The 27,649-nt window shown below is 36.1% G+C and overlaps 2 protein-coding genes, 1 long non-coding RNA gene and 2 pseudogenes across 6 annotated transcripts; 2 read left to right on the top strand and 3 right to left on the bottom strand.

Moving 5' to 3' along the window:
• The first annotated feature begins 400 nt into the window (after window positions 1-400).
• Window positions 401-9,079, top strand: LOC104704186 (4-hydroxy-tetrahydrodipicolinate reductase 2, chloroplastic-like; annotated as a pseudogene). The gene is made up of 9 exons (XR_015561451.1): window positions 401-414; window positions 585-720; window positions 3,190-3,339; window positions 7,733-7,825; window positions 8,005-8,119; window positions 8,219-8,267; window positions 8,375-8,395; window positions 8,539-8,740; window positions 8,843-9,079. The product of XR_015561451.1 is annotated as a 4-hydroxy-tetrahydrodipicolinate reductase 2, chloroplastic-like (transcript).
• An 824-nt stretch (window positions 9,080-9,903) lies between these two features.
• On the bottom strand, window positions 9,904-16,026 carry LOC104699853 (cysteine synthase-like). Of its 3 annotated transcripts, none has more exons than XR_015561620.1 (14): window positions 15,323-15,532; window positions 14,998-15,056; window positions 14,531-14,599; window positions 12,952-13,177; window positions 12,321-12,868; window positions 12,082-12,191; window positions 11,945-12,002; window positions 11,589-11,852; window positions 11,167-11,304; window positions 11,006-11,057; window positions 10,842-10,920; window positions 10,700-10,759; window positions 10,535-10,615; window positions 9,904-10,262 (listed from the first exon to the last, which is right to left on the bottom strand). XR_015561620.1 is itself a non-coding variant. In XM_087457835.1 (14 exons), exons 1-14 carry the CDS (start codon window positions 15,501-15,503, stop codon window positions 10,140-10,142), a joined length of 1,920 nt encoding a protein of 639 aa, XP_087313961.1. In that variant the 5' UTR covers window positions 15,504-16,026; the 3' UTR covers window positions 9,904-10,139. The 3 variants fall into 3 exon arrangements, 1 of the variants encoding a protein (XP_087313961.1); XR_015561619.1 differs by having other exon boundaries at window positions 15,264-15,443; XM_087457835.1 differs by having other exon boundaries at window positions 10,842-10,921; window positions 15,452-16,026.
• Window positions 16,027-20,516: 4,490 nt separating this feature from the next.
• LOC147940731 (uncharacterized) lies at window positions 20,517-21,538 on the bottom strand. Its single transcript, XR_015561621.1, has 2 exons — window positions 21,019-21,538; window positions 20,517-20,806 (listed from the first exon to the last, which is right to left on the bottom strand). It is a non-coding gene; the product is annotated as an uncharacterized LOC147940731 (long non-coding RNA).
• A 189-nt stretch (window positions 21,539-21,727) lies between these two features.
• On the top strand, window positions 21,728-23,306 carry LOC104704185 (uncharacterized; annotated as a pseudogene).
• A 1,491-nt stretch (window positions 23,307-24,797) lies between these two features.
• Window positions 24,798-25,779, bottom strand: LOC104699852 (uncharacterized). The gene is made up of 3 exons (XM_010415251.3): window positions 25,383-25,779; window positions 25,194-25,275; window positions 24,798-25,099 (listed from the first exon to the last, which is right to left on the bottom strand). Exons 1-3 carry the CDS (start codon window positions 25,623-25,625, stop codon window positions 25,086-25,088), a joined length of 339 nt encoding a protein of 112 aa, XP_010413553.2. The 5' UTR covers window positions 25,626-25,779; the 3' UTR covers window positions 24,798-25,085.
• Between the last annotated feature and the right edge of the window lie 1,870 nt (window positions 25,780-27,649).

The following is a 27,649-nucleotide window of genomic DNA, read 5'->3' as shown; positions in this document are numbered from 1 at the left end:
GTTCATTGGCATCATTGCTCTATACATCATAGAAAAGCATGTACGATCATTCGTCTCAATCACACACTTTAAATGTGTTTACAAGTATCTTCCCAAACATATAACATTAATCATAATTTGTTTAAACTGTGAGAGAATGTGAGGTGAGCAACGTCAATTCCTTTATTTCGTTCGTTTTCAAACTCACGGGTTTTAATGTTTCAGTTTTTATGTTCTTTCAAAAACAGATAATACAAGAATGGGTGATTGTCTCCTTGTGACCTGTGACTTATGAGAGTAGAGTACATACATCAGATTTGTCTTTTTCGACGTGGCTACTAAATTCTACATATATACCATTTTATACTCCTCGGTAGTTACTACTTACGGCAATTAAATTTGTAAATAAATTAATTTTACTATGGTAACTGTTAAGTGAAGTAACATGGACTAATGCATACAAGAGCTGAGCATCTCCAATTATGCATATACAAGGACTGAGAATGTGTTAAGTTAAAAGAGAAGCTTACAAATACAATATTAGATTAGATTATTCTTTTTAATGTCATTTTTCATTATTGTTGTTTTTTGGGTTTGCGAAGTAGGCTCCTCGTGAACGTGGAGACAGTTCCAGATCATGGTTATGGGATATTCAGGCCTATGTATGAAATGTATAATGCGGATAAGCTAGACACCGGGGGAGTGAAATTTGAAGCCGTGGAAGACGAGCTGTCGGTCAAGGTGAAATTCACCAATGATGTTTTGAATATACCATGTTTTTTAGCCGATGACGATGCATAGATGATACTTAGAAACATAATGGCACTTGAGCAATGCCATTGCCCGTTCAACGCCCACGTATGTAACTACGTCATGTTCTTAGATTTCCTCATAGACACCGAGAAGGACGTCGACTTGCTTGTCGAGAAAGGTACTTAGTTAGTAGATTGAGTGATTGACCTATTACTATTTCTCTTGTCTATTGTTGTGTACTTAATTAGTAGCTTGACCTATTAATATTTCTCTTGAGTATCGATTGATTCATTATGGTTTTGGTTATTGTAAGGAATAATAAACAATTGGCTTGGGCAACATCGTACGGTGGCTAAGATGGTGAACAAGCTCTGTCTAGGAGTCATGCATGGTGGCTATAAGTCATGGATATCGCAACGGAAGTAATGGAACACTACAACAACAAATGCAATAAGTCACACGCCATCCTCAGGCGCGTGTATTGCAGCGACCTGTGGACAGGGACAGCCACCGCAGCCGCTACGTGTCTATTGCTATGTATTTCGAACATTGCTACGTGTCTAACGGAGAGAAGTCTTATTTAACCTTCTATATTTTAAGGTGTGTCATGATTCTAATGATAGGAAATTCATATTCAGGATTCAAGAGCATAAAATAGCAATGTTAAACGATATATCCCTTTTGTAGAATTTTGGTATGGTGCACGATTATTGGCTTTTCTGTGATTCTCTTTGAATATCTCCAGCTAGATCCTCTTTGTCTCAAGCTCTGCAAAACAAATGAACACAAACCGAGATCCTCCGATTCCAAATTACAAAACGAGATGACTCAATAGATTGGTTTAATTACCTCTTCTTCGACTTTGGAGAGATTAAGTTGGAGAGTGGAGTTAATCCAAGCAAGAATACCAACGAAATAAGCAGAATCCATCATCCCAATGTTCGATTTGCTCAGATTCGACTCGTCTCTCTTTCTCTCTCTAACGGCTCTTTTGAAATTAGAGGAGAAGACAAAAGAACAAAGATAGGAAAATAGAGGAGAGGCGAGAGCGCGGAGTTTTCAATTCAAAATGCAAATATCCGAATCTCTTTATCCGCTCTGGCTATTTCGGATCCGGGTTCTTTTAATAGGCCTATCCATCCAAGCCTTGTTAAATCGAAAGCCCAAAATATTCTAAGACCTACCTCATTTCTTTTATTTCTTCCTTTGTATATCCACGCCCTTTTCTTCAAATTTTATTTAAGTTGAAATTGAAAATGTCGATATACATACACAATTCAAGCCAATCCGACAGACTATACGTATCAAAGTTTCATTATAATTTATATAAATAATCTTTTTTTTTTGTTTCGAGGACATATTTCTTGTCTTTCTTATAGTTTAGTTAATAAGTTGTTAAACAAAAATTAAAGCTTTTTTAATTAACTAAAAACTTGAATACTACAAAGTTTAAGTTTTCAATAAAATTTAGTACTTTATTTAGTAATTTGGTATTTTAGGCTTTATTTAGTGTTAGTATTTAAATTTAAGTTTATTTTAAACCTAACAAAACGAAAATAAGTCGAATTTGTAAAATGTCTAACGAAATTAATTGCATCCAAAATCCAATTAGTCCATAATGTTTTTGTTGTAATTTGGTATTTTAGTTTAAGTTTTCATTTAATTTTTATTTAGATTTGTTCAATTTGTCAATTAATTAAAAAATAAAATTAGTTTTGTTTTTTTAATTCTAAACTTAACAAATTTAAATAAAAATTAAATGAAAACTTAAACTAAATTACTAAATAAACATAACAAAACGGAAACAAGTCGAATTTGTAGAATGTCTAACGAAATTAATTGCATCTAAAATTCAGTTAGTCCGTAATGTTTTTTTGTAATTTAGTATTTAAGTTTAAAGTTTTCATTTAATTTTTATTTATATTTGTTCAATTTGTCAATTAATGAAAAAATAAAATTAGTTTTGTTTTTTTAATTCTAAACTTAACAAATTTAAATAAAAATTAAATGAAAACTTAAACTTAAATACAAAATAAACATAACACAGCGAAAACAAGTCGAATTTGTGGAATGTCTAACGAAATTAATTGCATCCAAAATCCAATTAGTCCATAATGTTTTTTTTGTAATTTTTTATTTAAGTTTAAGTTTTCATTTAGTTTTTATTTAAATTTGTTAAGTTTAGAATAAAAAAACAAAACTAATTTTAAATTTTAGTTTTTTAATTAATTGAAAAACCTAAACTTAAATACTAAATTACACATAACAAAACGGAAACAAATCGAATTTGTGGAATGTCTAACGAAATTAATTGCATCCAAAATCCAAATGTTTTTTTCTAATTTAGTATTTAAGTTTAAGTTTTCATTTAATTTTTAATTTCTCGTTTTTATATATTTAGTTAGAAAGAAAAAAAAATAGAGAGATGAAAAGAAACTCTCTCTCTCTGTACCTAAGGTGAATGGATGCAGTGGCAAAATGGGGAAAGCTTAGCTGTCATCAAAGCGGCAGATTCTGCCGGAGTGAATATTGTTCCTACGTCATTTGGTTCTGCTGAAAAGACTGCCCAGACTGTTGAGGTCTGTGGAAAGGAGATTCTTGTTCATGGTTCTGTTAACTTTTTAGTTTCAGCCGGTTAGCTCTTTTGTTTTCTTAAAACTTTCTGGATAAGATTCATTATACTCCTTACATCATATATATATGCCACACTTAGCATTTAACCTATGGTTTTGTAAACCACTAATATCCACTTAGCATTTTGGGCTTACAACAATATTAATGGCCCAAAGCCTTTTACAACTTTTTTTCCCTCATTCTCGTCGCTTCTTCTTCCTCTATCTTCTTCTTCGATCTTCTTCACCTCTTGTTCAACTCAAGTTTAGGTATTAATCAAAGGTTTGATTCCAACACTCCCTCTCAAACCTTCTGATTTAATCTCTAAATTCCCAGGCTGAAATTTGATCTTTATTTCCTCCAAATCTTTGTTGTTGATTTTGATTCCCATGTGAGACACACCTCTCACAACATCTGCGTAGCTCAACGGTGAGTCTCTTGTTCTTTTCATCACCTCTTCCTTTGAAGATTTCAACTTATTTCCCGAGTTGGTGTCTTTTTCCGGATTCATCTCTATCCCCTTCTTTTTCTGTTTATGCTGGTTTTCCATAGAATGATTTTTCTTGGTGACATGCAACTCAGGTTCAGCCATAGTGGTTTGAGCATGATCTTCTTCGATGCTACATCGCTCGTTCGGTTTTGGTACCACTCCCAGTTTAGATCGGAGTTCTTCAAAGTGTTTTGTTCCAAGAGGTTTTGTCAGTACGTCGGCGATTTGTTCTTCACCACTGCAGTAACGTAAGTAAATCACTCCTTCTTTTTCTGCTTCACGAACAATGTGATAACGAATCTGGATGTGCTTAGTTCTCCTGTGTTGAACAGGATTTCTTCCAATCGCTATAGCCGACGTGTTATCACAGTAAATGGGAACTCCTTTGTTGGTGTCTACTTTCAATTCATCCAGTAAACGTTTCAGCCATACTGCGTGGTTGGTGGCCGCACTCAATGCCATATACTCTGCCTCTGCAGTGGATTGAGCGATTGTGTCCTGCTTCTGGGTCTGCCAAGTAAACATTCCACTTCCTAAGGTGAAACACATTCCCGTAGTACTACGCATATCTTCTTTACAACCAGCCCAGTCGGAATCAGAGAATCCAATCAACTCAGTTTGGTGCATCTCTTGAAACCTTAATCCATACCCAACTGTTCCTTTTACATACCTTAATACTCTTTTAGCATCCTGTAGGTTTCCTTCTTTTGGATTTGAAAGGCTCCTTGACAGGTAGGATGCTGCAAAAGCAAGGTCTGGTCTCGTCGCAGCAAGATACAGTAATCCCCCTACCATACTTCGGTATTTTCTTGGATCTTGTAGCTCAGCTCCATCATCATATCGTTTCACATTTGGCAAGAGTGGCGTGCTGACGCTATTACAGTTCTCCATACCAAACTTGGTCAGCAACTGTTTAGCATACTTTTGTTGGCTTAGAAACACTCCTCCTTCAATGTAAGTTAGCTTGAACCCAAGAAAATACTTGAGTTTTCCCATGTCAGTCATTTCAAAAGCTTTACTTAGATTTAACTTGAACTGCTTGATCATATCCTCATTGCTCCCTGTAATAATAAGATCATCCACATATAAGCTTATTACCATGATTTCACCTTCGAGTTCTTGAGTATACATGGCTGCATCACAATCACTTCTTTTGCACCCTTGTGACACAAAGTATGAATCGATTTTGCTGTACCAGGCTCTTGGTGCTTGTTTCAGGCCGTATAGGGCCTTCTTTAGTTTGTAAACTTTGTTTTCTGCTCCCTCTATTTCAAAGCCTGGTGGTTGCTCCACATACACTTCTTCAGTAATTTCCCCATTTAGAAAGGCTGATTTGACATCCATCTGATGCAGATTCCACTTGTTTTGTGCAGCTAGAGCAATGAGGGTCCTTATGGTGTCATGTCTAGAAACTGGTGCAAAAGTTTCACCATAGTCCTCCCCGTAAGTCTGTGTAAACCCTCTTGCCACTAGTCTTGCCTTTAATTTCTTCATTTGACCACATTCATCTGATTTGACCTTGTATATCCATTTGACTGATATAACTTTCTTATCTGTAGGTCTTTTTACCAGTTCCCACGTTTCATTCTTGTTAATGATGTAAATCTCATCACCCATTGCAATCTTCCACTCCTTACTATTCATGGCTTCATCAAAAGTAGTTGGCTCTTCCCAGGTAAAGTAGCAAGATTCTTCAACCTGATTTGCTTCATTCCCTAAATCTTCTTCATCACGATATATCTCACTTAGTTTCTTCACTTTGTGGATTTTTCGGGATGAGCTGCCCACTTCTGGCGCACTATCGCTTAGTTGAAAAGGTATGGGACTAACATTTCCTCTTTCTTTTTTGTCACTTGACTGGATTTCTGGCCTTGAGTCCCTTTCTCTTTGTTGATCAATACTTGTTTTCTGATTGGTATTGATATTGTTGGGTACCGCCTCTCTTTGTTCCTTTACTTCTTCGTGGGTTTCCCAATTCCAACTTTTGGTCTCTTCAAATATGACGTCTCTTGACACTTCTATCCTCTGTGTTCTTAGAACATATATCCTGTATCCCTTGCTCACACTGCTGTACCCCATGAGTATAGCTTTTTCTGATCTGTCATCAAGCTTCTTCCTTCTTGCTGCAGGGATCCAGGCATGACATATGCACCCAAATATCTTTAGGTGGGCAACTGAGGGCTTGTGGCCACTCCAAGCTTCAAGGGGTGTCTTAAGATCCAAGGCTTTTGTAGGGAGTCTGTTTTGGAGATATGCAGCAGTAAATGTGGCTTCAGCCCAAAACTTGTCAGGCATTCCTTTGTCCTTGAGCATGCTTCGTGCCATATCCATCAGAGTTCTATTTCGACGTTCAGCAATTCCATTTTGCTGAGGTGAGTATGCCACTGTGAATTGTCTCTCAATTCCATTCTCTTCTAAGTACCTTGAGAACTGTTCTGATTTAAATTCACCTCCTCTGTCTGATCTCACCTTCTTGATCCTTTTTCCCGTTTGATTTTCAACCAGGTTTTTGAATTTTCTGAATGTGGCAAAAGTTTCCGACTTCAGCTCCAGGAAATAGACCCACACCATGTGTGAATAGTCATCGGTGAATGTGAGAATATATAAACTTCCACTGCATGAAGGTGTCTGCATTGGTCCACACACGTCAGTGTGAATCAGTTCTAGCACATCTGCACTTTTGGTCTCAGACATCTTCGGGAACTCTACTCTACATTGCTTCCCTTTAACACAAGCTTCACACACATCCTGGATTACCTTAAACTTTGGTAACCCTTTTACCATCTGATTTGTTTGAAGGTTTTGTAAATTGTGGAAGCCTGAATGTCCCAATCTCTTGTGCCACAATTCAGATATGCTTTCTTCTCTTGTTATTCTCACACTTTCCTCAGGAACTTGCATTCTCAACGTGTATGCCTTCCTCACCATTTCCACTTCAGCAATTTTATCTCCATTTTGGTTATGAATTATGCATTTGTTTCCCACAAATAGCACTTGGTATCCATTTCTTACCATCTGAGGTATACTTAGGAGATTCTTATCTATTCCTGGAACAAGGAATACATCTCTGATTACTCTAATTCCTAGCTTTGTTATTACTTCGACATTTCCTTTCCCAGCAGTCATTAATCTAGCACCATTTCCTACCCTAATAGGAATATGGACTGACCTGTCAATAGCTGTGAAAAGTTTTTCTTCCTTGGTCATGTGGTTAGTTGCTCCACTATCAATTAGCCATACTTCTTCACTACTCACTTCCTCTCCGACGTGAACAGTGTTAAACAGGGCTGACTCTTCTTCTTGAGTTTGTTGTTTCTTGTTACTCTGACAAATCTGTTTGCTTTTGCAGTCTTTTCCAAAGTGTCCAGGTTTCCCACAAACAAAACACCCTCTCCTTGGTCTGAATTGTTTGGAGGCAAACTGGACTTCATATCGACGTGTAAGGTAACAGTTGTCTGCTCCATGATTGAACTTCTTACATATTTTACACTGCTTCTTCTTCTCTACTATTGAACTACCCTCTGACTCCATAATTCCTTCAACAGATACAAATCCCTCAAGATCACAAAGATTAACCTAATTCCTCGCTCTGATACCATGTTAACTTTTTAGTTTCAGCCGCTTAGCTCTTTTGTTTTCTTAAAACTTTCTGGATAAGATTCATTATACTCCTTACATCATATATATATGCCACACTTAGCATTTAACCTATGGTTTTGCAAACCACTAATATCCACTTAGCATTTTGGGCTTACAACAATATTAATGGCCCAAAGCCTTTTACCCCTTTTTCTCCCTCATTCTCGTCGCTTCTTCTTCCTCTATCTTCTTCTTCGATCTTCTTCACCTTTTGTTCAACTCAAGTTTAGGTATTAATCAAAGGTTTGATTCCAACAGGTCCTACTGAAAGAGAGCAGGTTCTGTCTTCGGTTTTTGAGAAGTATCCCGAACTAACTGTTGTCGACTACACAATTCCTTCTGCAGTAATTGGTACACTCCTGTATCTTAGAAACTTCATTTCTTCAAACATTCTTATGATCAAATCGTGCATAGAAATATGTTGGAAGAATTATCTGAATGTTTACAACACCACCTGATTTTTGGAATCTTTTCATCTGCATTAGTTGATTTCAGAGGGCTTTTTTTTTGTTTTGTTTTGCAAAATGTAGATAACGTAGAGCTGTATGACAAAGTAGGAGTTCCCTTCGAGACAGGACAAGATTGTATAAAACTGTCGAGGAATCAAAGATTTATGCTGTGATCTCCCCACAGATGGTTAAACAGGTGCTTACGTAGTACTCAATGTGTCATAAAAAGCTTTAATTAAATTATGTATATCAACTCCCATCCTTTGACCCATATTACCTATTCTCTGTCCACTAGGTTGTTGCCTTTCTTGCAGCCATGGCGATCATGTCTTAGCAGTTTGCTGGTTGGTACTTCTTTTACTTTGAGATATTCCTCTAATTGGAATTTATAGGTTGTATCATAATACGGCTGATTGGCTATAATCTCTATACGTGATGGAGTCTCATCAAGCTAGCAAATTGGATGCATCTGGTACTGCAAAAGCTGTTATTTCTTGCTTTCAGAAATTGGGTGTGTCCTACGCCATGGACCAGGTGTTTTTTTTTTTTTTTTTTTTTTTTATCGTACTTCGTTTTTCTAAATTTATCTTTCTCTTTATCACTTGACATCACCAGATAAAACGTCCTTGCAAGACTGAAGACATTCACTGTCTCTCTCTCTCTCTCTTTTACTCTTTCTCCATTTGCTTGGAAACTGAAACATCGAAAACAATCCTTGTCTTTTGCACTGTGTCCTTTGAGTTCCAGCACAATGTTTGCGGGAGATCAATATATGCTGAGGGTACTGTCGATGCTGTGCTTTTCATTGCGAAAAAAGGTTAGACACCTTCTTCTTCGAAACTGTTTCAAACGAATCAATGAACCGAATACAGCATTTCTTAATATGTAAATCTGCTAAGAACACATTCATGAATTGCAGATCCGGTCTAAAGCAGAGAAGCGAATCTATAGCATGATCGATGTCTTGAGAGAGAGGGAAACATGCGTTGAACAAACCCCAAGACCAATTTAAAGCGAACCTCATGATGTTGAAGGTAGAAGACATATGTATACCAGACCGAATTTTGTTGTTTAGTTTTCAGAAACTACCAGAGTTGTTCAACTAGTTATTGTTAGTTTTCCTTTTTTCTTTATTTCTTTTTTGACAGAACCAAAACCTCTGTGCCTGCATTGTATCTTCTGTTGACAACCTTTAATGTTATCCCTTCTCTTCCGATCTTTAAAAAAAACTTGGATAATATTGGAAGTAACCCCAAAATTTATCAAGGTGACCTTTTTTTTTTTATGTTTTGAGGCAGCAAATCTAATGCAGGGCTCGTGAAAGGCATAATCATCGATGAGTTGGAGAGTATTGAGTAGTGTGAGCAAGAGAATCTGATCCCTGTTTTGGCTTACGTAGAGAAAAAACTGGAATCTTTAGGTCGAAATTATAACAATTAATGTGTTAAAGTATTATCTGCAAGTATAGTAGTAGTACAGCTACCTAGCTCAAGTTTCTTCGTGGGCTCGATGTATAAGACCACGACTTAGGGTTATGTTTGGATGAAAGTAAATTGAGATTCTAAGGTTTTAAGCACCAACCTCCAAGGCACAAATGGTTAGCTCTTCGGTTGCTAATTTGGTAAGTATCAGTGTGAGTCCTAGGGGCATTGTTCCAAAGGGCATTGTTTCTCATTGAAACCCTTTGCGGCATTGAAAAGATCCTTCCAGTGTATATTTGCCGTGGGAGTTGTACGTACATGAAAACAGAGTCACAAACAGAACAAGAACTTGTCTTTGCAAGATTTTGAGTTCAGGAGACATTTTTTTTCTGAGCATAACAAAAATTACGGATCAAAAATTTTAAAAAGACAGAACTTTTCTATGCGTGATAACTGAAAAGCATCAAAAGTACTTGAAAAGCAATTATAAGTTTCGCATCCAAAGTTTTGACGTGTTTTAGTGTATATTCTGACAAAAAAATTATTGGTCTACAAGAAATAGTGAATGTGTCATGGTTTTGATCATATGTGAACGTAACACAGAAAAGTCTACATTTTTTTCTGGTCAATAAAACAAACAAGTAGGGATAATTTGTCTAATCGAATTTAATCTCTAATCCATCGTTGGGAATTTCCTACTGAAATGTTTGAGTAAATACATAGACTAATTATGGATATCCAAAATAGAACTCAAACGACTGTCATCAATACCTTCTTATTGATAAAAGAAATTGCTTAGCCCTCAGTTGTTGAGATTTTCTGTTCACACGCCTCAGGCTGCATTTTCTCGACCTCTTCTCGAACCGACTCGAACAGCGGGGTAGACAAATATCGCTCTCCGTAGCTCGGGAACACAACCTGAAAAACCGGTTTCATAGTTTCCATCTTAGGGGAAGATCTAGTTACATAATCAAAAATCTTTGCTGGTTTCATAGATGATCGTTTAGCAAAGATGATTAAAAAAGATAACCAAGTGACTGTTGGTTCTTTGTAGTTACTAACTTAGTACTGGGACCACGGAATAGAGACACTTGTCAATCCTACTTTTTCCTAAAGGAACCCAGAGATTTTGATGCTCATAGACACTCATGCATCACCTTTTCCGTTTTCAAGACAACTAATTAACTTACCACTATGAGTTTTTGAGCATTCTCAGGTCTCTTCGCCACCCTGATTGCAGCAGCCGCAGCAACTCCAGATGATATACCAACCTGACACAATTATTACTTCAATTATTACTTCACCTTTCACATGACACCAAAGCTTGCAAAGACAAGGTTACTTCAATAACTAACCATCAATCCTTCCTTAAGAGCTAGTTGTTTTGCTGTTTCTACAGCTTCATCACTTGAAATCTGGTATAAAGCAAAAAAAAAATAAGATGGTAATTAGCATCCAATTGTATAACCATACAGATTCCAACAAGATAAATCATACCTCTATCACTTCATCCACAATTTTTTGATCCAAATGATTAGGTATGGATCCAAATCCAATACCTTGAATCTTGTGAGGTCTTGTATTCAAATACAAGAAAATAATCAGACGTGAATATTAAATCATAGTTCAAAAACACATTACTGATTGTTAGTAAGGCTTACCCGGATTGCCACCAGAGAGTATGTTGCTTTCTGTAGGTTCTACACCAATAACCTGAAACATTAAACATCAAATAAGTATGAATTTTACTGCTTCATTCCTCTTCAAATGTACTCTCATTCCATTCCAATCGATTCAAGAGAACTTTTATTTCTACTTTTACCTGTGAGTTGGGTTTTTTCTCCTTGATGAATCGACCAACACCCGTTATAGTCCCACCCGTTCCAATTCCAGCCACAAATATATCCACCATGCCTTTTGTATCTTCCCATATCTCTGGACCAGTGGTCTCGTAATGAATCTGCGTATATTATAAATATGACATAAATTAGCAGTTTACAAAAGCGAGAAGAATCGTCATTAAAATCCCTAACATAAATGTAAACAAATCCCTAAAAAATCGTTATTAAACTCTCAATGACGACCAAGCCCGTTTAGATTTATGCAACTAGGTTAAACCTATTTGAATAAGATATTCACTCGCCTATTTGCTTGCAATTGTCTCTACCTTCACCTTTCAGTTCTCCTCTAATGGTACATGACTAGAAATAACACCACATAATATGAAAAACAGACACCACAAACCTTTGGATTGGCAAGATTGTCATATTGTCTGAACATGTAAGAATTAGTAGTGGTTTTCAAAATTTCTTCAGCTTTCTCAACTGCTCCAGTCATGCCTTTGGCAGGATCAGTTAATACCAGCTGAGCTCCAAATGCTTTTGCAACAAGCATTCTTTCCACACTCATGGATGATGGCACTGTCAAAATAACTTCATAACCTCTTGCAGCTGCAATGAATGCTAGGCCGATGCCGGTGCTTCCACTTGTAGGTTCCACCAAAACACTCTAATAAGTGCAATAAGGACAAGATGTTAGAAAGTTGACACAATTATGAAGCAATTACCACCAGAAAAGAGAGTTCAAACTATAATGGATACCTTTCCAGGTGTTATCAATCCTTGTTGCTCAGCATCCCTTAACATATTGTACCAAATCCTGAAATTCGTCAAACATAGAATTTTAGACTTAAGATTCAACTAAAAACATACAAACAACCAAAGATTAGACTACATACCTATCTTTCACGGTGCAACATGGCTCCATAATCTCCAGCTTGGCAGCAATATTGGCTATACAACCCTTTGTTGTACTCTTCAAATACACCATGGGTGTTTTACCAATGAGCTGAATCAAATCAAATCAAGAAAAGATGAGTGAAATCAAATTTCAAAATTTAGTGGATAATCAAATCAAGGGTGAATTTGATTGCAGTTTTAATCAATTTTAAACTATAGGAAGAAAAACCCATCTAACCTGAGACACATTCTCAGCAATGGCAGAAACAGCAGCATCAACAACTTCATACTCTTCACCGTTTTTAATAACCTTTTCTATATTTACGGCGTTGTCAAGAGCCTTTTGCACATCTTTAACACTCAAGTTTTGCTTTTCCTGAAGAAAAGAAGAGATGTTATCCTTATTCAGAATAACACTTGTTCTTTCCAACAAACGGAGTGAATCTAACAAGAGCTTTATGTGACCGGGTCTAGGATGTTTTTTAGTCGGCGGCACATATGTAGCTTTTTGTTGTAAGATGAGTGGAAGCTCTCCCAAACATAGGCTTGCCCAAAGCCAAACCGTGGTTGAAACGTGATTTAGGAAAGGAGAAGATCGTTGAGGACCCGGTTGTGCAGACAATATGTTATGACCCTTTAGTCTTGCTTCCCATAAAAAATCAACAAAACCTACGTCTCCAGAGGCAAGGAGCACATTGGTAGGTTCATGTTGATGTTCATACGTCCACTTCGTCATCATCTTTAAAATTCGTTTATCACTCAATTCTTTCTTATCTTCTTTGTTTACTGAAAAGAAGCAATGCCTCGGGTTATAAAATATGAATCATTTTGATAGTACAAGAAAAAAAACAAACAAATGTTGCTCTTACCTGGCCTCTCAGGCGGCTTCACATAATCTAGATCAACTCCGGTCAGCTCGAGAATTTCTTGGACATCATAGCCAATATTTTGGAAATTCCCTACCACAAAAATAGAGAGAGGACCTCTGTAATTCGCCTTGTTGAGAGCAGTTCTCACATTTTTGGCGAAGTAACAAGCATTAGATCTAATTATTGGGCAATTTTCAGAATCCACCATAACCACAGTTTTAGCATCCTTGCAAAAAGATAACCAGAAACAAAAAGAGATTAGATATGTATATTTAACCAATCTTATACTCTGTATTTAACGAGTCTTTTACACTGTATATAAAAAGAAAACCTGGAAATGACTTAAGATGATGGACAGCTGATAAGGAAAATCAGTTTTACAGAAATCGAGCAACAAAGAAATAGGTTTCTGGTTCTTATGGCTCATGACAAAGAGTGTAAAGAAGAAAAGTAGATCAGCTTGTTATGGAAAAAGGATATAGACATAGAGATTCAAGAAGTCTAAAATTATAGCAAGTTTAATAGCTGGTCAGTTGGTTTGTATGACTAAGGCATTTAGTGCCAATTCAATTTGATGGCAATAATCAGATTGAGAGGTTCTGTTGAAGCAAAGTTCTTTGGTGACTACAGAAAGGGAGAATTTTATGTCTAAGTCATGACATAGAATCTAAGTATCAGGTCATGGTGAGGAGTTTGTTTCACATGACAAATTTTTTAAGTGGATCAAAGATGACAGTGATGTGGATGTGAACTTAAGTAGATGGAGCTAAGATCCAGAGACAGAAGATATTATGAAGCGTTCATGTTCCAGGTGGAGTCAGTGAGAGATTTTAGTGTCGGGTTTTGGTTCTAGGTGGAGTATTCTTCTCAAAAGTTGTCTCGGACAGTTAAGATCTTTAAGTGTAAGACACTGTTTAGGATGATTCATGGGAGTTCAGTATGGTTGAAAGAAAAAAGGAAAGCTAAGGAAAGTGTGTGTCAACAAGGTTCATAGCTAAACCATGGTCGCATTCTGAAGGAAGCAGGAAATAAAAGTTTTCAGGTTTTTTGGTCAGAAGTCGTGGGTTGGCTAGACAGTTGAGTACAAGTTGCAGATTTCTTCAAAGGTTCAGAAAGGATTCTGAAAGTTTGGGTTTTAGAAGATGAGGATTACGTAAGGTGACTTAGTTGTCTCTTCCAAATGAGACACTAAAGAGGACAATCTGCAGGTGTTGCAGAGGATGTGTTAAGGTCAGCTACAAGAGATTTTTCTGAGATTGTTGTGCATTCAGCATAAAAAGAAGACTCATCAAAAATCCTGGTTTTAGCAAATGAGAGAACGTCCGGGACAGGATAAAAGTGCAGAGGGTTTAAACTGCATTGAGAAATAAGAACTAGTGAAGTTCGGATTCACCTATTTTGCATCATAAAAGGGTCTAAGTTTAAAAAGGTTCTACGGGGCAGCTGCAAGGAAGTCTTCAAGTAGAATGAAGACATGTTGGTTGAGATGCTTTGAGGAAAGAAGTTTCAAGGAAGCATTGGCAAGTTCTAATCGGGCTAAATATGGATTAGGATTCAACAACATATATAAAAAGAAAACCTGGAAATAGTTGGATTTGTCGGCTTCTGATGAAATTGTCTTCGTGGAGATAATAGCAGCCTTTATAACCTGAAACAGAGAGACCGATTACAACTAATACGGCTAAAATACCTGAATTATGTTTACTTAACACTCACACTCATCAGTAAATCTAAAATTCTCTGGTGTAAGCAAAACCAGAGAGCCGGGACCATATCTATTTTAGAGCCGGAAAAATACTGGACCAAAATAAAAGTGGATGTCTTAATTCAAACAGAGATAAATCAAATCATATTAACATCCTACGATTACATATTACATATTGAATTGTAAACACCAGAAAACCAACTGACCAGCTAATTAAAAGTTTAAACAGATAAAGTAATCAAATCATATTAACATCCTACTAACCTGATTAGGTTATCTGTTTAAACTTTTAAACTTGTAAACACCAGAAAACCAAAAAAAGAAAGAAAGAAAAGATTAACCTTGGTTCCTTGGAAAATGCGATGGCGAGCTTCTTGGAGCGTACGGAGCCCACGCATCACTGCAAAATATGAACATCATATCAGAACACTGAGAGAGAGAGAGAGAGAGAGAGAGAGAGAGAGAGACGAAGGACGAGATCTGGTGAAACAGAAATAAGGAGAGAGTAGCGGGAAGAGGAAAAACGGGTGCAGAGGAACCATCTTGAGAGAGAAGACTAGCTAGTTAGAAGAGAAGAGAAGAAGCTAGCTCCGGAAGGAGATTAAACCTAGAATCGAAAGCATTTGTAAGAAAACCCTCTGTGTAACGTGCGGGAAAGAGATGGACAGAAAAGAGAGATAGAGAGATAGAGTCCCAGAGCTCCGGCCGCCGTCGTTGGAGAGAGAGGGAATCAGACGATAAACGGAAAAGAGAGAGAGAGAGAGAGAGAGAGAGAGAGAGAGAGAGAGAGCTTACTTTTTCTTTCAAAACTTTGTTTGTATCTTAACTGACTGAGGGGAGTACTCATGGGGTTTGCGTGTTTATATAAACATGATTACACAATGGGGTTTAGGTGTCTATAACAGATACCCTCAGCCGTCACTATTTTTTTTTTTTTGTCGACTCACAAAACGTCACTATTTACACAGTACAAAAGTCATTAAAGTTACATCATTACCCCTGTATCTATTTGGTTTTTTATTTTTATTTTTTTATCTCTCTCTCTTCTCTTCTCTTCTCTTCTCTTCCGTTCGATCAAGTGTCGCTGTGGTGGTTTTGAATCCTGCCTGGGGTTGAAACCGTTGAATCAACTGTGATATGTTTCAATTGATGGGGACGAGTGGTGAGAAGAGCAACGTAGGAGGATTGACGAGCAAGAGAGTCGGAGCGGAGAACAACGGAAGTGTCGTGGTGAGAAGGAGAGGCAAGTAAACTAAGCCAACTCGGAACCGGCGAGCCGTCAATGCTCATCATCGGAAACAGATGATCGAAATTTTTTGGAAATTTTGGTATAACTTGGCAATATATTAACATGTTACAAAGATATGTAATTTGCTACAAAACCATTTATCTTTTAGATAATTTTGTATCCTATTGATTTTTTTTTTTGTCAATCAAACATTAATCTAGAAAATAACTCCAAGGTTGGTTGCCCAAACCGGAGGATAAGAGTTTACAAAAGAAATTTCAGAAGATAAAGATCTCGAAGAACGAGCAAGACGATCTGTCCGAACATTAGATGTCTTTGGAATCTTCGAAATCGTGAAAGAAGGAAAGGAAGAGCGGAGCAAGCAAAAATCATCCAACAGGTTGGAGAAAGCGGGCCACTCATCAGGAGACTGTACCATCGCCACTAATTCTGTACAATCCGTCTCAAAACGTTGACAATCGACATCCCTCGCCAGCAGGGATTCCATCGCCCAAATCAAGGCCTGAAGCTCCGAATGTAGGGGAGAAGGGCTCCGTCGTTGACTTCGTGCTCCCATTAGCACCGTGATATCCTCCCTGTCACAAAACAACCAAGCCAATCCTACAAAAGGGTCCAAAACCTTCCAAGAACCATCAACCTGACACCGGGGAGAAGGGTCCCAAACCTCCACAGGCAAAGGATCTAGTGCAGCTGAGTAGAAGGACTTGGCCTCTTCCCATAACACTTTGTCATTGGTCGCCTGATTAATAACCTCAATTGGTTCCGCTTCAATTCCTTGAAAACCTTTTTTATTTCTATCTTTCCAAATTGACAGAGCCACGGTAAACGTAGACATATATCCGGGACATCCGTCTGGGATAATGCCCGCCAAAAGAGAAAATCCAGATTCGAATATATTGAACCATAGGGAAACCCCCCAGGGTTCGAAGCAATCGGGGACAAATCTCAGATCCGACATGAATGGGAACACTCAAAAAGAGCGTGATTTATAGTCTTCACCTCCGAATCACATCGTTTACATAGAGTATCGCACCGGACACCCCAATATACCAGCTACTCCATTATAGGGAGAGAGACGGAAGCAATCTGCCAGAAGAAATGTTAAACCTTCGGAGGAACCTCAAGTTTCCAAGTCATGTTGATATTTTATATAGCTTTTTTTACAATATTTTAGATAGCATGTTTATAATTTGTATTGTGCTAACAGTTAATTTATCCACATACAATTTATATTATCATGTTAAATAAATAAATAATCATCTACATACAATATATTCATTTGTTATGTGCCTCGTCGGCATCCTAATTTATTAATGTATAATATTATTTAATATCTTAACTGGTTAATATAAATATTATTTGTTGTATTTTGTATTTAGCATGTTACAAATATGTGTAGTGTGTTAACATTATTGTTATCGCTAGTAATATATTTATGTATTTTTATAAATTAATTAACTAAGATAAATTTAAAAAAGAAATTTGATTCACAATTATTTTATATTATTTTGTATAATATAATAACTCCTTTAACATGATAACTATCCATATAACACATATGTTATGTGAACTTATCAGGATACTATATTATTTAACATGTAAATAATATACTTATACACACAAATCACAAAAAAATTAACACTATATGGTGATAAATAGGTGGTAATGAATAGCAGTGTTAATAGGTGGTAATGAATAGAATCCGGTGATGAATAGTGTCTCTGGTATTAAAATAAATAGTGTCATCAATGATAAAAAAAACAAATTTTTAATCAATAGTATTTATGTAATTAATTAAAATGTATTTCTGTAATTAATTGAAAGAGGAAGGAGTATTTTGGTTTGTGTTTTGTTTCTCTTTCCTAGTTACTTAATTAAAAAATTATCATGGCTATAAATTTAATTGTTTCGTTATAGATTAACCAGGTATAAACCAGGAGGCTATAAACCAGGTATAAACCAGGTATATAGCCCGGCAATTTATTAGTTATAGATTAACCAGGTATAAACCAGGTATAAACCAGGTATAAACCAGTTATTGTTTCGTTATAGATTAACCAGGTATAAACCAGGTATAAACCAGGTATATGGCTATAAACCAGGTATATAGATTAATATAGCCCGGCAATTTATTAGTAAAAAAGAATAGTTTTATTAATTTGAAATACTGATTGGGTTTTAGGGAACATGTATTAGTTAGAACGATCGTGTAAGTCCTAGGTACTAGGTAGAAGGAGAAAACCTTTAAATAAATGATTACATCATGTCTACCGTCACAAAATTAGGACAAAAAAACTATAATCCAAAAAAACCGAACCAAACTAAACCAAAATAAATGATTTTGGTTTGATTATGATTTAGTCTAAAAATCTATTTGGTTGTCATATTTATTAACCAAATAGTATGAATATTTAGAATACCTATATATTAATTATATATGTGCAGTTTATATTATATTTTGTTGTAGATTAGAGAAATCGAAAGAGGTTTTCTCTTGTCTTATTCTTCATTAGGTGTTCGATAATCATACATATATATAGTGAAGGACAAACCCTTATCACTTTAGGAAACACTAAACCGACTAAGTACAAAGGAGGTTGCCGATGGGCCTTCGGCCATGGGCTGTAAACTCTAGGACGTACATGGGCCGTGTATGGACCGGTTATGGAAATCCACACATCCGTGTTTTACAACACTCCTCCTTGGATGACATAACCGTGCAATTGCTAGGAAGGATGTTGTTAAGATTTTTTTATTATATTTATAATTATTTGAATTATTTTCTTTGGGTTTTACTTTTAAAATTATTAGGATGCTTTGGGTTTCCTAAACTAGATTTAGATTATATTATTTTGAGTTACGTATAACTTATTGACTGATATATTATTTCGCACATTTTTTTAATTTTATGCAACAAATATAATTTTTTTTTGTAAAATATGGAATAACCTAATAAAACCGTAACAATTGAAACCAAATCGAACTGAGTTTTTATATGGTTTCATTTTTTATAAAACCGAAATACCCGTAAACCTAAAAGACAGAACCGTATCCAAACCGAAATACATGTTGTTGATATGAGAAACAACAATTTAAAATATTGAATGACAAGTTAAGATTTGGGGAGGCTTTTGGTAGAAATCGATATGAACTAAGAAGAAACGACGAACTGGATTTGTATTGATGTAATCTCTGTTGCTAAGTCGAAATTATATCTCTTCTTAACAGAACTCAGGTATAAATACTGAAATAACTTCCAAACTATCTGAACAGTCCACGTCACTCAGACTAAAAAGGTAATCTGACGGTCGTGATGCATCCACATCATCATGGACCCCAAAGAAAAACATCCCAAAGTTTGGATGATTTTTTTTTTTAATCGAAAGAGTGATGATGGTCAAACGAAGACTCGAAATCGTCATCACAGACTAAAGGAGAAGTCTTCAGATTCGTTTCCTTCTTTTTTCGAAATCTCTATGTTCGGCAACGGTGATTGGACTTTGAGTTCTTCGTCAAGAAACAAAAGATCAGGGGCAATTTCGGGACCCCAAACAACATTCGCCGGCGAGAGATAGATCCGGTAACAGATACGGATCCGGGAACAACACACTCGTCAACGATTCTGATTTTACTAAAGCAGTCGGCTTTATCTCCGGATATAGAGCTCGATCGGTTCAATCTCATGCTCTGTTCTATTGACCTTAAAATTCACCAGTTATATTTGAAAATTTAACATTAAAACAAAAATGATCTACCAAATACTGTATCGTACAGAATTTAATGATTTACCTACTTAAGGATATGATCGATCTTCTGTTTCAGTACCTACATCCCCAAGTTCCTCTTCAATTTCGATTGTGATCCATGAGTAGTACGAAAACACCCATTTGTACTTGATTACCTACTCATAAGTGTATGCATGCATGGTGGAAAAAAAGGATGTTTAATTATAAGTAAAAGCAACACTTGCTTGACCATAATAAGTGAGGTTAAAAAGAGATTCAGGGTTACTTTTGGGCAAGTTTATCAACAATAGTAATATTCAATCATCACCATATATACTGAATTTTATAGTACTTTCTTCTTATGAGTAAGAAGGATCGTCGGAAAGCTTTGAAAGTTGAAACTATCATATACTAGCAGCTATTAGCATAGACTAAAGTGGAGACAACTCTGTAAATAAATGAATAAGTTTTATTTGGTTAGTTGTGAGATCATTACAAGACTTTCCTATTCACATGTACTGTTTTTACCAATCAATATATTTACATCAAATTGCCATTATATCCAACTATATATACTGTAGTATTTTGTAATAAAACAAATGCATGTATAAGATTTTTCTTAAGCTAATTTCCAAGGATAAGAACATCAACCGAAATAAATAGGCCTGGGCATTCGGTTTAATCGGGTTATTCGGTTCGGTTTATTCGGTTTTTTCAAATTTCGGTTATCAAAAATTTCCGCTGAATCAACCCGATTAAAAGTTCGGTTCGGGTTTTTCGGGTCGGTTAACGAGTTTTAAATCAATTCCGAATTAAACCGAATTTTTCCCTATTTCGGTTTATTTAAACCGAATTACCAAATTAAAAAAGATAATGGACTAAAAAAAGCCTAAAGTAACCCTATTGACAAAAAGGGCCTAAACCCATTAACAAAATTATACAATTCATAAATTTACAAAGCCCAACCCATTAACACCTAGGGTTTTCACAGACGGAGACATCCAATGGCGGCGATGGAGACATCCAACCTCGACGACGGAGACATCCAACCCCGGCGACGGAGACATCCAACCCCGGCGACGACCTCTTGTTTCAATGGAGAAAGGAAAAAAGATCTACAACAGACGAGATCTGTCACATATCATCATCATACCCACATGCAGTCTTTCATCTCAACTGGAAAAAATTAGGGAAAAAGAAAATAATTCAATATCCATGAAAATCTGTGAGATCTAAAAATTAACGCAAATAGATTTCTCAAAATCGGTCAAATCTAAAGATTTTTGTTCCCAAATAGATTTCTCTTTGAAGAGCTTGCAAAACAAACGAAAGATTGACAAAATAATACAGTATTACTACACAAACTAATGCAAAAGAAGCAGACTTACTCGTTTGAAACTAGCAATTAAGGTTTGGACAGTCAAAAGGTCAATCTCTACACCACGTTTAAGAGAGAGAGAGAGAGGAGTTGTAGATGCCAAGGATGAAGAAGAGAGGTGGTGATGATAATATGATGAGAGATTGAGAGATGTATTGTAATCGCCTAGAGAGAAAGAGAGGCAGACGGCTGAAGAGAGAAATACAAAATGATTAGGGTTAGGATTAGGATTAATGGAAATTAGGTATATATTACTCGGTTTAATTAAAACCGATCGGTTATGCCTTGCCGAACCGAACCGACCCTATAACCGAATTGCCAAATTAATTTTGCCGATCGGTTTGCTGATCTTCTCACATATACCGCCGAAAACCGAAAATCTCGGTTTAATCGGTTCGGTTCTTTCGGTTCTGACCGAACGCCCAGGGCTAGAAATAAACATATTTGACCTTAAAATAAGGATCCATTATTGTGAAGATCTAGAAAAACACAGCAAATTAAGTAAAAAAAAAAAAAGACTGGATCTCGAACGACATTGGGCTCTGAATCCACAAGCCTATGTTAATATATAAATTAACATGTGCAATTTATTACTACATATGTGAACAAGTGACTTTCATGTACATGGACACGTTCGTGTGGAAATTTCCTCCTTTCCCTCCTCATTTAATACTTACTAAGAGGGAAACTACGAACGTTAAGTACTGTCTCGTCGTCTTTCTTCTTCCTTCTCCTTCACATTTCCTCTCATTTGCTCTCTCAAAACTATCACTTTCTATCTCTTTATTACAAGACAAAACTCCAGATTCTAGAGAGACAAGGCACTGGGTTACATTTTGAAAATAATTAATGAACCGAAGGTTGAATCATGAACCGGACACGATTCTTGAGTTTAACGAATCGGCTCCCGGGATGTGGTGGTTTCCTACAAATCCTGAGCACCGTTGCATCTACCGAGTCCCTCATCGTCTACGTCGTGTAAATCCAGAAACATACACGCCACAACTACTCCTCATTGGACCTCTTCACCATTCTTTAAAATCTCAAGCTCTCAAGTCTCGTGGAGATATCACAAACACAAAGCTAATGGGCTACTTGAACATGGAGGGGCATAAGAAGTTTTACCTCGCCACAACTACTCTGAATCGACTGCCTGGATTGAATCTATAAAGTTCGTGGACATGATCCTACACGACTCTGTTTTCATACTTGAGTTCCCTCTAAGGAGTAAAGATTACACCTTGCTTGTGCACCAAGGATCAGGCACCAACAAAACATGGGATCCTATATTTGAGCAGCCTTGTCTTCAAACCACTGTGGATGAAGACCTCATTTTGCTCGAGAATCAACTTCCTTACTTCATCCTCAAGAAACTCTTCGATCCTATCGTTCCATTACTCCGCCCGAACCAGACTCTCCGTCAGATAGTCATCACTTACTTCAGATTCCAAGGTAATATCAGAGATGAGTCCAAATTCAAACATTTCACTGATCTATTCCGATGTGTTCGTGTGGAGACACTTAAGTCCAAAAGAAAAGCTAGGAGTAAATTCAGATATCTTTAGCTGGTCTACTCCGATTTACCCGCTGGGAGACACACAAGTCAACAGAAACAGAAAGGAGTCGTCCTGGAGGTCATGAAGCTCTTCGCATGGAGGAGACACATGGGTCAAGAAAACCAGCAATTAAAGACCATATCAAGATATATATCTGATATTTTCCAATGTGTTCCCATGGAGATACAAGGTTCAGGAGATACAGAAAAGAGTCGTCTTGAACGACTCAAAACTCATCGCATGGAGACACATGGGTCGTCGAAAAAACCAACAGAGCACCCGATCATTAAAAACATGTATAATGCGGCAAAGTTACACAGTGCAGGAGTGAAGTTCAAGGCCGTGACAGATGAGTTCTCGATAGATGTGAAGTTCAAGAATGGTTGTTTGATGATACAGTTCGGTGGCCGTGGCGGAGATGGTGAACACACTCTTTTCGGGCGTCGAGAGTCGTTCTTACTATGCTGGTATAGCGTCTAGAGTCAACGCCTATTATGATAATCCATTCAATAGGTCACGCACCATCCTCGGACGCCAGTATTTCGGTAATCTATGGAGAGGTACGGCCACCGTTGCTGCCACGCTTCTGCTGGTAATGACTCTTATCCAGACGGTGGCTTCGATTATGCAGGTTATGCAAAAGTGAACGTTCATCTCATTCCTGGACAACGTCGTTTCACTCTCTCCCGTTAGTCGTTTGTGCTTTAATAAATTAGTCATATCATGATCAACCATCTCACTATCTCTTCTCGTGTAGTTAATGAAATGGGTCTTAGTCATATCTACCATTTCACTCTCTCTCGTCATTTGTGTTTTTAATAAGTTTCATAACCCCCAAAATAAGATCTATGATTCTATCTGTCAGTCTATCTTCTACTGTATCCCATAATATAAATACTTAATAGTAATAATTTTTAATGACCAAAACGGTCTTGAATGATAATAATACTCCCTCTTTTGACAAAGAGTGTCATTTTAAAGAAAAATATTTGTTACACAAAGAGTGTTATTCTACATTTCCAATGTGCTTTTTAATGCTATATTTTCTTTTTTACCCCTAACTCAAAGCTCTTTTCATTGAATTTAAACCATTAATCACTAATTAAATAGGGGCAAACATGTATAATTCAAACTTTTCTTAATTTGTGTGAAATGTGTCAGAATGACAGTTTTTGTGAAAGAAAAGGAGTATTATTGACCAAAACAGTCTTGAATGACAATTTATTGCGAAGTGTATAATTTAGTCCCAAAGTTATTTCTAATATTGTATACAATAGCTCTTTTGCTGAAGACTATAATAATAGCTTTTCAAGGATCACTGGATCAGTCTCCAAATCTTTTTTTTGTGTGTGTTAGTGTGTAGATTCTATATATCTTTTTGTCATGGCCTATATAATCCAACAGACAACTCATATTATATTAGCCATATAGGTGTCAAAATTTGAAATTCAAACAGAAAATATCCATTAAAAGAAAACATATACAACCACACACAACTAACCCTATAATAATACACCACTTGTAAACACATTCTACTAATCAGGAATTACATTCGGTTAAGTTTATTTAACATCATAACTAAATGTGGTCTTTAAAAAAGAATATACAATCTACGTCAAAACATAATTTCATGATTTCCTTCTTACGGATAGGATCTTTCCAAAAATCTTCAAACTATTATTAGGTGCAATGCATACGAATACGATATTTTGCAGTCAATATGGAACGTGGAAAACACTGGACTGTGTTAGCAGGGTTGCTGAAAAGAAACCAATTACTACTACATGACAGTTGGGCGGACATACAAAGTTCCGACAAAATCGATAATAATTAGGATATTGACTTGTTGATGCCAAAAAAAAATTTACTAGGATATTATTGACTTTTCAAATCTGACATTTATTTGAACATAGAGAGATAGACAAAATTAAAAATTTGCAAAGAAGATTTTTATTGGCAAGCTGTGTGAGAGTATTAATTTAAATGAAAAAGATTTTAACTAATCAGAGTATCATCTCATCTGTCAGACTGTCACTAAGAGGGATATTTCGAACTTTAGTTGTCTTTCTTCTCTTTATGTCTTTCTTGAAACTTCCAGTTTTAAGGGTTGTAGATTTTGATTCTGATAGTTGATTGTATCCACTATCCACCAGTAGCTACTCTTTAGCCATATCATAAGACCTTTGCAGGATCGATCGTTAGCCAAAACACATGTATATATAAATTATATAAATTTTGTCAATTTTGAGCTATGATTTATTGAAAGAAAAGGCCAAGGTTTCCCGTTTAAAAACTTTGATCTTAAGAAAGGAAACTAGGACAGCACACAACATATAACAACATTAGTGTCATCCAAGATATTTTATGAACTCAAAACCCTTGTCCAAGATTCAGACAAAGACGAACTAAATTTCGTCTATCTATATAAACATCATACCAAAAGACCTATTCCATGATCGTCTGCTAGTGAATCCGACAGAACAGAGCTTCAAGATCGCTCGATCAGTTCATGACAATAAAATCATCCGTCTCTCTCTACAACACAACAAAATTCCCACAAAAACCTTACAACAATCTTTGGTCCAATTAGTGAATTAATTAAACCCTATAAGAAACAAAATCGGCGTACCGGTGATTTGCTTATCCGGGATTTGAGGAGTAACCCCCAAATTAGTTCTAATGCTAGCTCCAAGATCAATCGCATCTTGAACCTAAATACCACAATTTCACCCATTCATCAAATTGTATTCAAACCTCTCTCTCTCTCTCTCTCTCACACACACACACACAAGAGAGATCAATGATATATTTAACTAACCGTGTGGATCCCTGTGGCGCGGACTACTGCGACGGAGCTGGTGGCTAACGAGCCGACGAAAAGCGATGCGACTCCAAAGGCTTTGAGAGGCATTAATCGAATGTCGCCGGCGTAACCTCTCCGAATCAATCTCACTCCCCACATGATTTGAGCTCCACTTCCCATTGCCCACCACCAATGATCCGATCCATCTAACAAACTTCTCTCGCCGGCACCAGCTCCGTCGTCGTTTCGTTCCTCCATTTTCGCCGTCGCTTCCTCCGATCTTGTTGAAAATGGGCAAAATCAAAAAAGTCTGATTGCGAAATTTCTTATTTCGTTGCAGGTTTAATGGGTTCCGGTTTAGGCTTACGGCCCATATTTGTTATATCAACAGAAAAGGAAAAAAACATCAAACATTATGAATTTTTTTTTTTAAGAACATTAATTAATGTATTTTCCAAAGTTAAAAGAAATTAATTTTTATAATTCCATGACAAGAAATTGTTTGTATAGTAAACAATAAATAACAAATTGTATACTACTAATAATTGCCGGGATTTAATTAGGAAATTATTACTAAAAAAAGATAGAGACACCGTATTTGGGTAATGGAGTCACGACTCACTACCTTAATATAAAAATTACAACTTTATGTCGGGCCAAGGAAGGATTTGGTATGGCCCTGAAAAATGCTACATTCAACCATCCTGATTATGATTGTTTTACAATGTTTAACGGAATTTTTATACTAAATATATATTCAATGCACATTATTACTTGTTTTGGTTTAAGACTTTTAGTAATTAAGTAGTTCTTTACATTACATCCTACGTACCTACATTCAATCCCTAACGTTCTAACCCAACCCTTTTTGTTTTGTTCCTCACAGAAATTGGCAAATATATATGACACAATTTTCATATCCAGCTCATGCATGATATCAGTATGTCTTCAGTCTCGTATACTGATGCTTTATAACGATCTACTTACTACTGATCTTGTTAATTCACAATTCATACTTGTTGATTTGTTGTAGTGTACTTTCTCAAACGATCGAGTAAATTAATTTTACAACAGTTTTTTTTGATTTTTCGGTGTTGGATAGTAAAAGAATCTAGTTGCAATATATAACTGTGAACCACACTTTTCTTTTCTTCTTGTTAATGAATGAATGACGACAATCGCTATTTTTGTTGATGTCGATCACAATTTTATTTTTCCTTCGAATGAATCATCATTGTGTCTTGTGAAACTACAAATTATTGTATATATAGTTGACAAAAATGACAGTATACCAGATTCGTCAACAACAACAACAAAAAAAAAAAACAAGTTAAATGCGTGTGCATATGTTCATAATGAAGTACACTGCAAAACCAAAATAGAAAATAAAATAACATTGATAATGGAGTATACACTGTTCAATGGTTTTGTAGGAAAAAGCTGATGTTGATTTTAATAATTCAACATCATTAATCAGATCTTAAAGTGCATTTTAGTTATAATGGCGCCGAATGGAATTGTCTAATAAATAATATATGTTAATACAGATTTGCAAAGGTTTACCGTTATACTATATTTAATATACAGAGACCCATGCGTCTTGATAAAAAAAGAAACTTATAATCTCAAATATTCAGTCTTGTAATATTGTTCTCACTCAGTTAAAATTTACATAGGGTATAGAATAGAACTATAGCTAATATATAGATCCAAAAGAACCCGCTGAAAATATGACTTTTGTACAGTCAATATGACTAATAATTTGAACAAGGTGTAAAGGAACCGCTGAATAACGTGATTATCGTGGTTAAAAATAATTACCAATTAACTAGTACTAGTACTCATTGTGTATTCCAACGTCCAAGTTAAATTTAGGATTTTGGAGTTAGGACATATGTCTATTTACTGTAAAGCAGAGTTGGACGACACAACACAACCCAAACTTTGATGCACGAAGTCTTTTTTATTTGCTTGGTACGAAATCAAAGTCTTACTTATTTTGTCGTCATCAGCTATAGAGAGAGAGGAGGTACGTTATTGACAACTATGACGCTACGCAATCCACTGACGGAGTTGATGGGTTTATGAGTTATGACTAATGAAGGTGACATCCATGCATGAGTGTCCGTCCATATATAACACGAAATAGTCAAATAACTTTCCAATTCAACGAACGCCATCTAAATTTGTTATTCGATTTTAGTTTCTTTTCTCACTTTTTTTTTTCTTTTTTTCTTTTCTTCAATAAAATATAGTGACACGTTGTTTTCATTTAATTTCAC

The sequence above is a fragment of the Camelina sativa genome, chromosome 7, assembly GCF_030686135.1.
Source record: "Camelina sativa cultivar CO46 ecotype springtype chromosome 7, ASM3068613v1".
Classification (NCBI taxonomy): Eukaryota; Viridiplantae; Streptophyta; class Magnoliopsida; order Brassicales; family Brassicaceae; genus Camelina; species Camelina sativa.
This window is presented reverse-complemented; position numbering and strand designations above follow the sequence as displayed.

Coding starts and splice junctions, on each gene's coding strand:
- LOC104699853 (XM_087457835.1), bottom strand. CDS start 15,503: ATGAGTACTCCCCTCAGTCAGTTAAGATACAAACAAAGTTTTGAAAGA. Junction 12,003..12,081: donor TGTTGCACCGTGAAAGATAG/GTATGTAGTCTA, acceptor GACGAATTTCAG/GATTTGGTACAATATGTTAA. Junction 11,305..11,588: donor ACAATCTTGCCAATCCAAAG/GTTTGTGGTGTC, acceptor TAATATACGCAG/ATTCATTACGAGACCACTGG.
- LOC104699852 (XM_010415251.3), bottom strand. CDS start 25,625: ATGGAGGAACGAAACGACGACGGAGCTGGTGCCGGCGAGAGAAGTTTG. Junction 25,276..25,382: donor GCGCCACAGGGATCCACACG/GTTAGTTAAATA, acceptor TGTGGTATTTAG/GTTCAAGATGCGATTGATCT.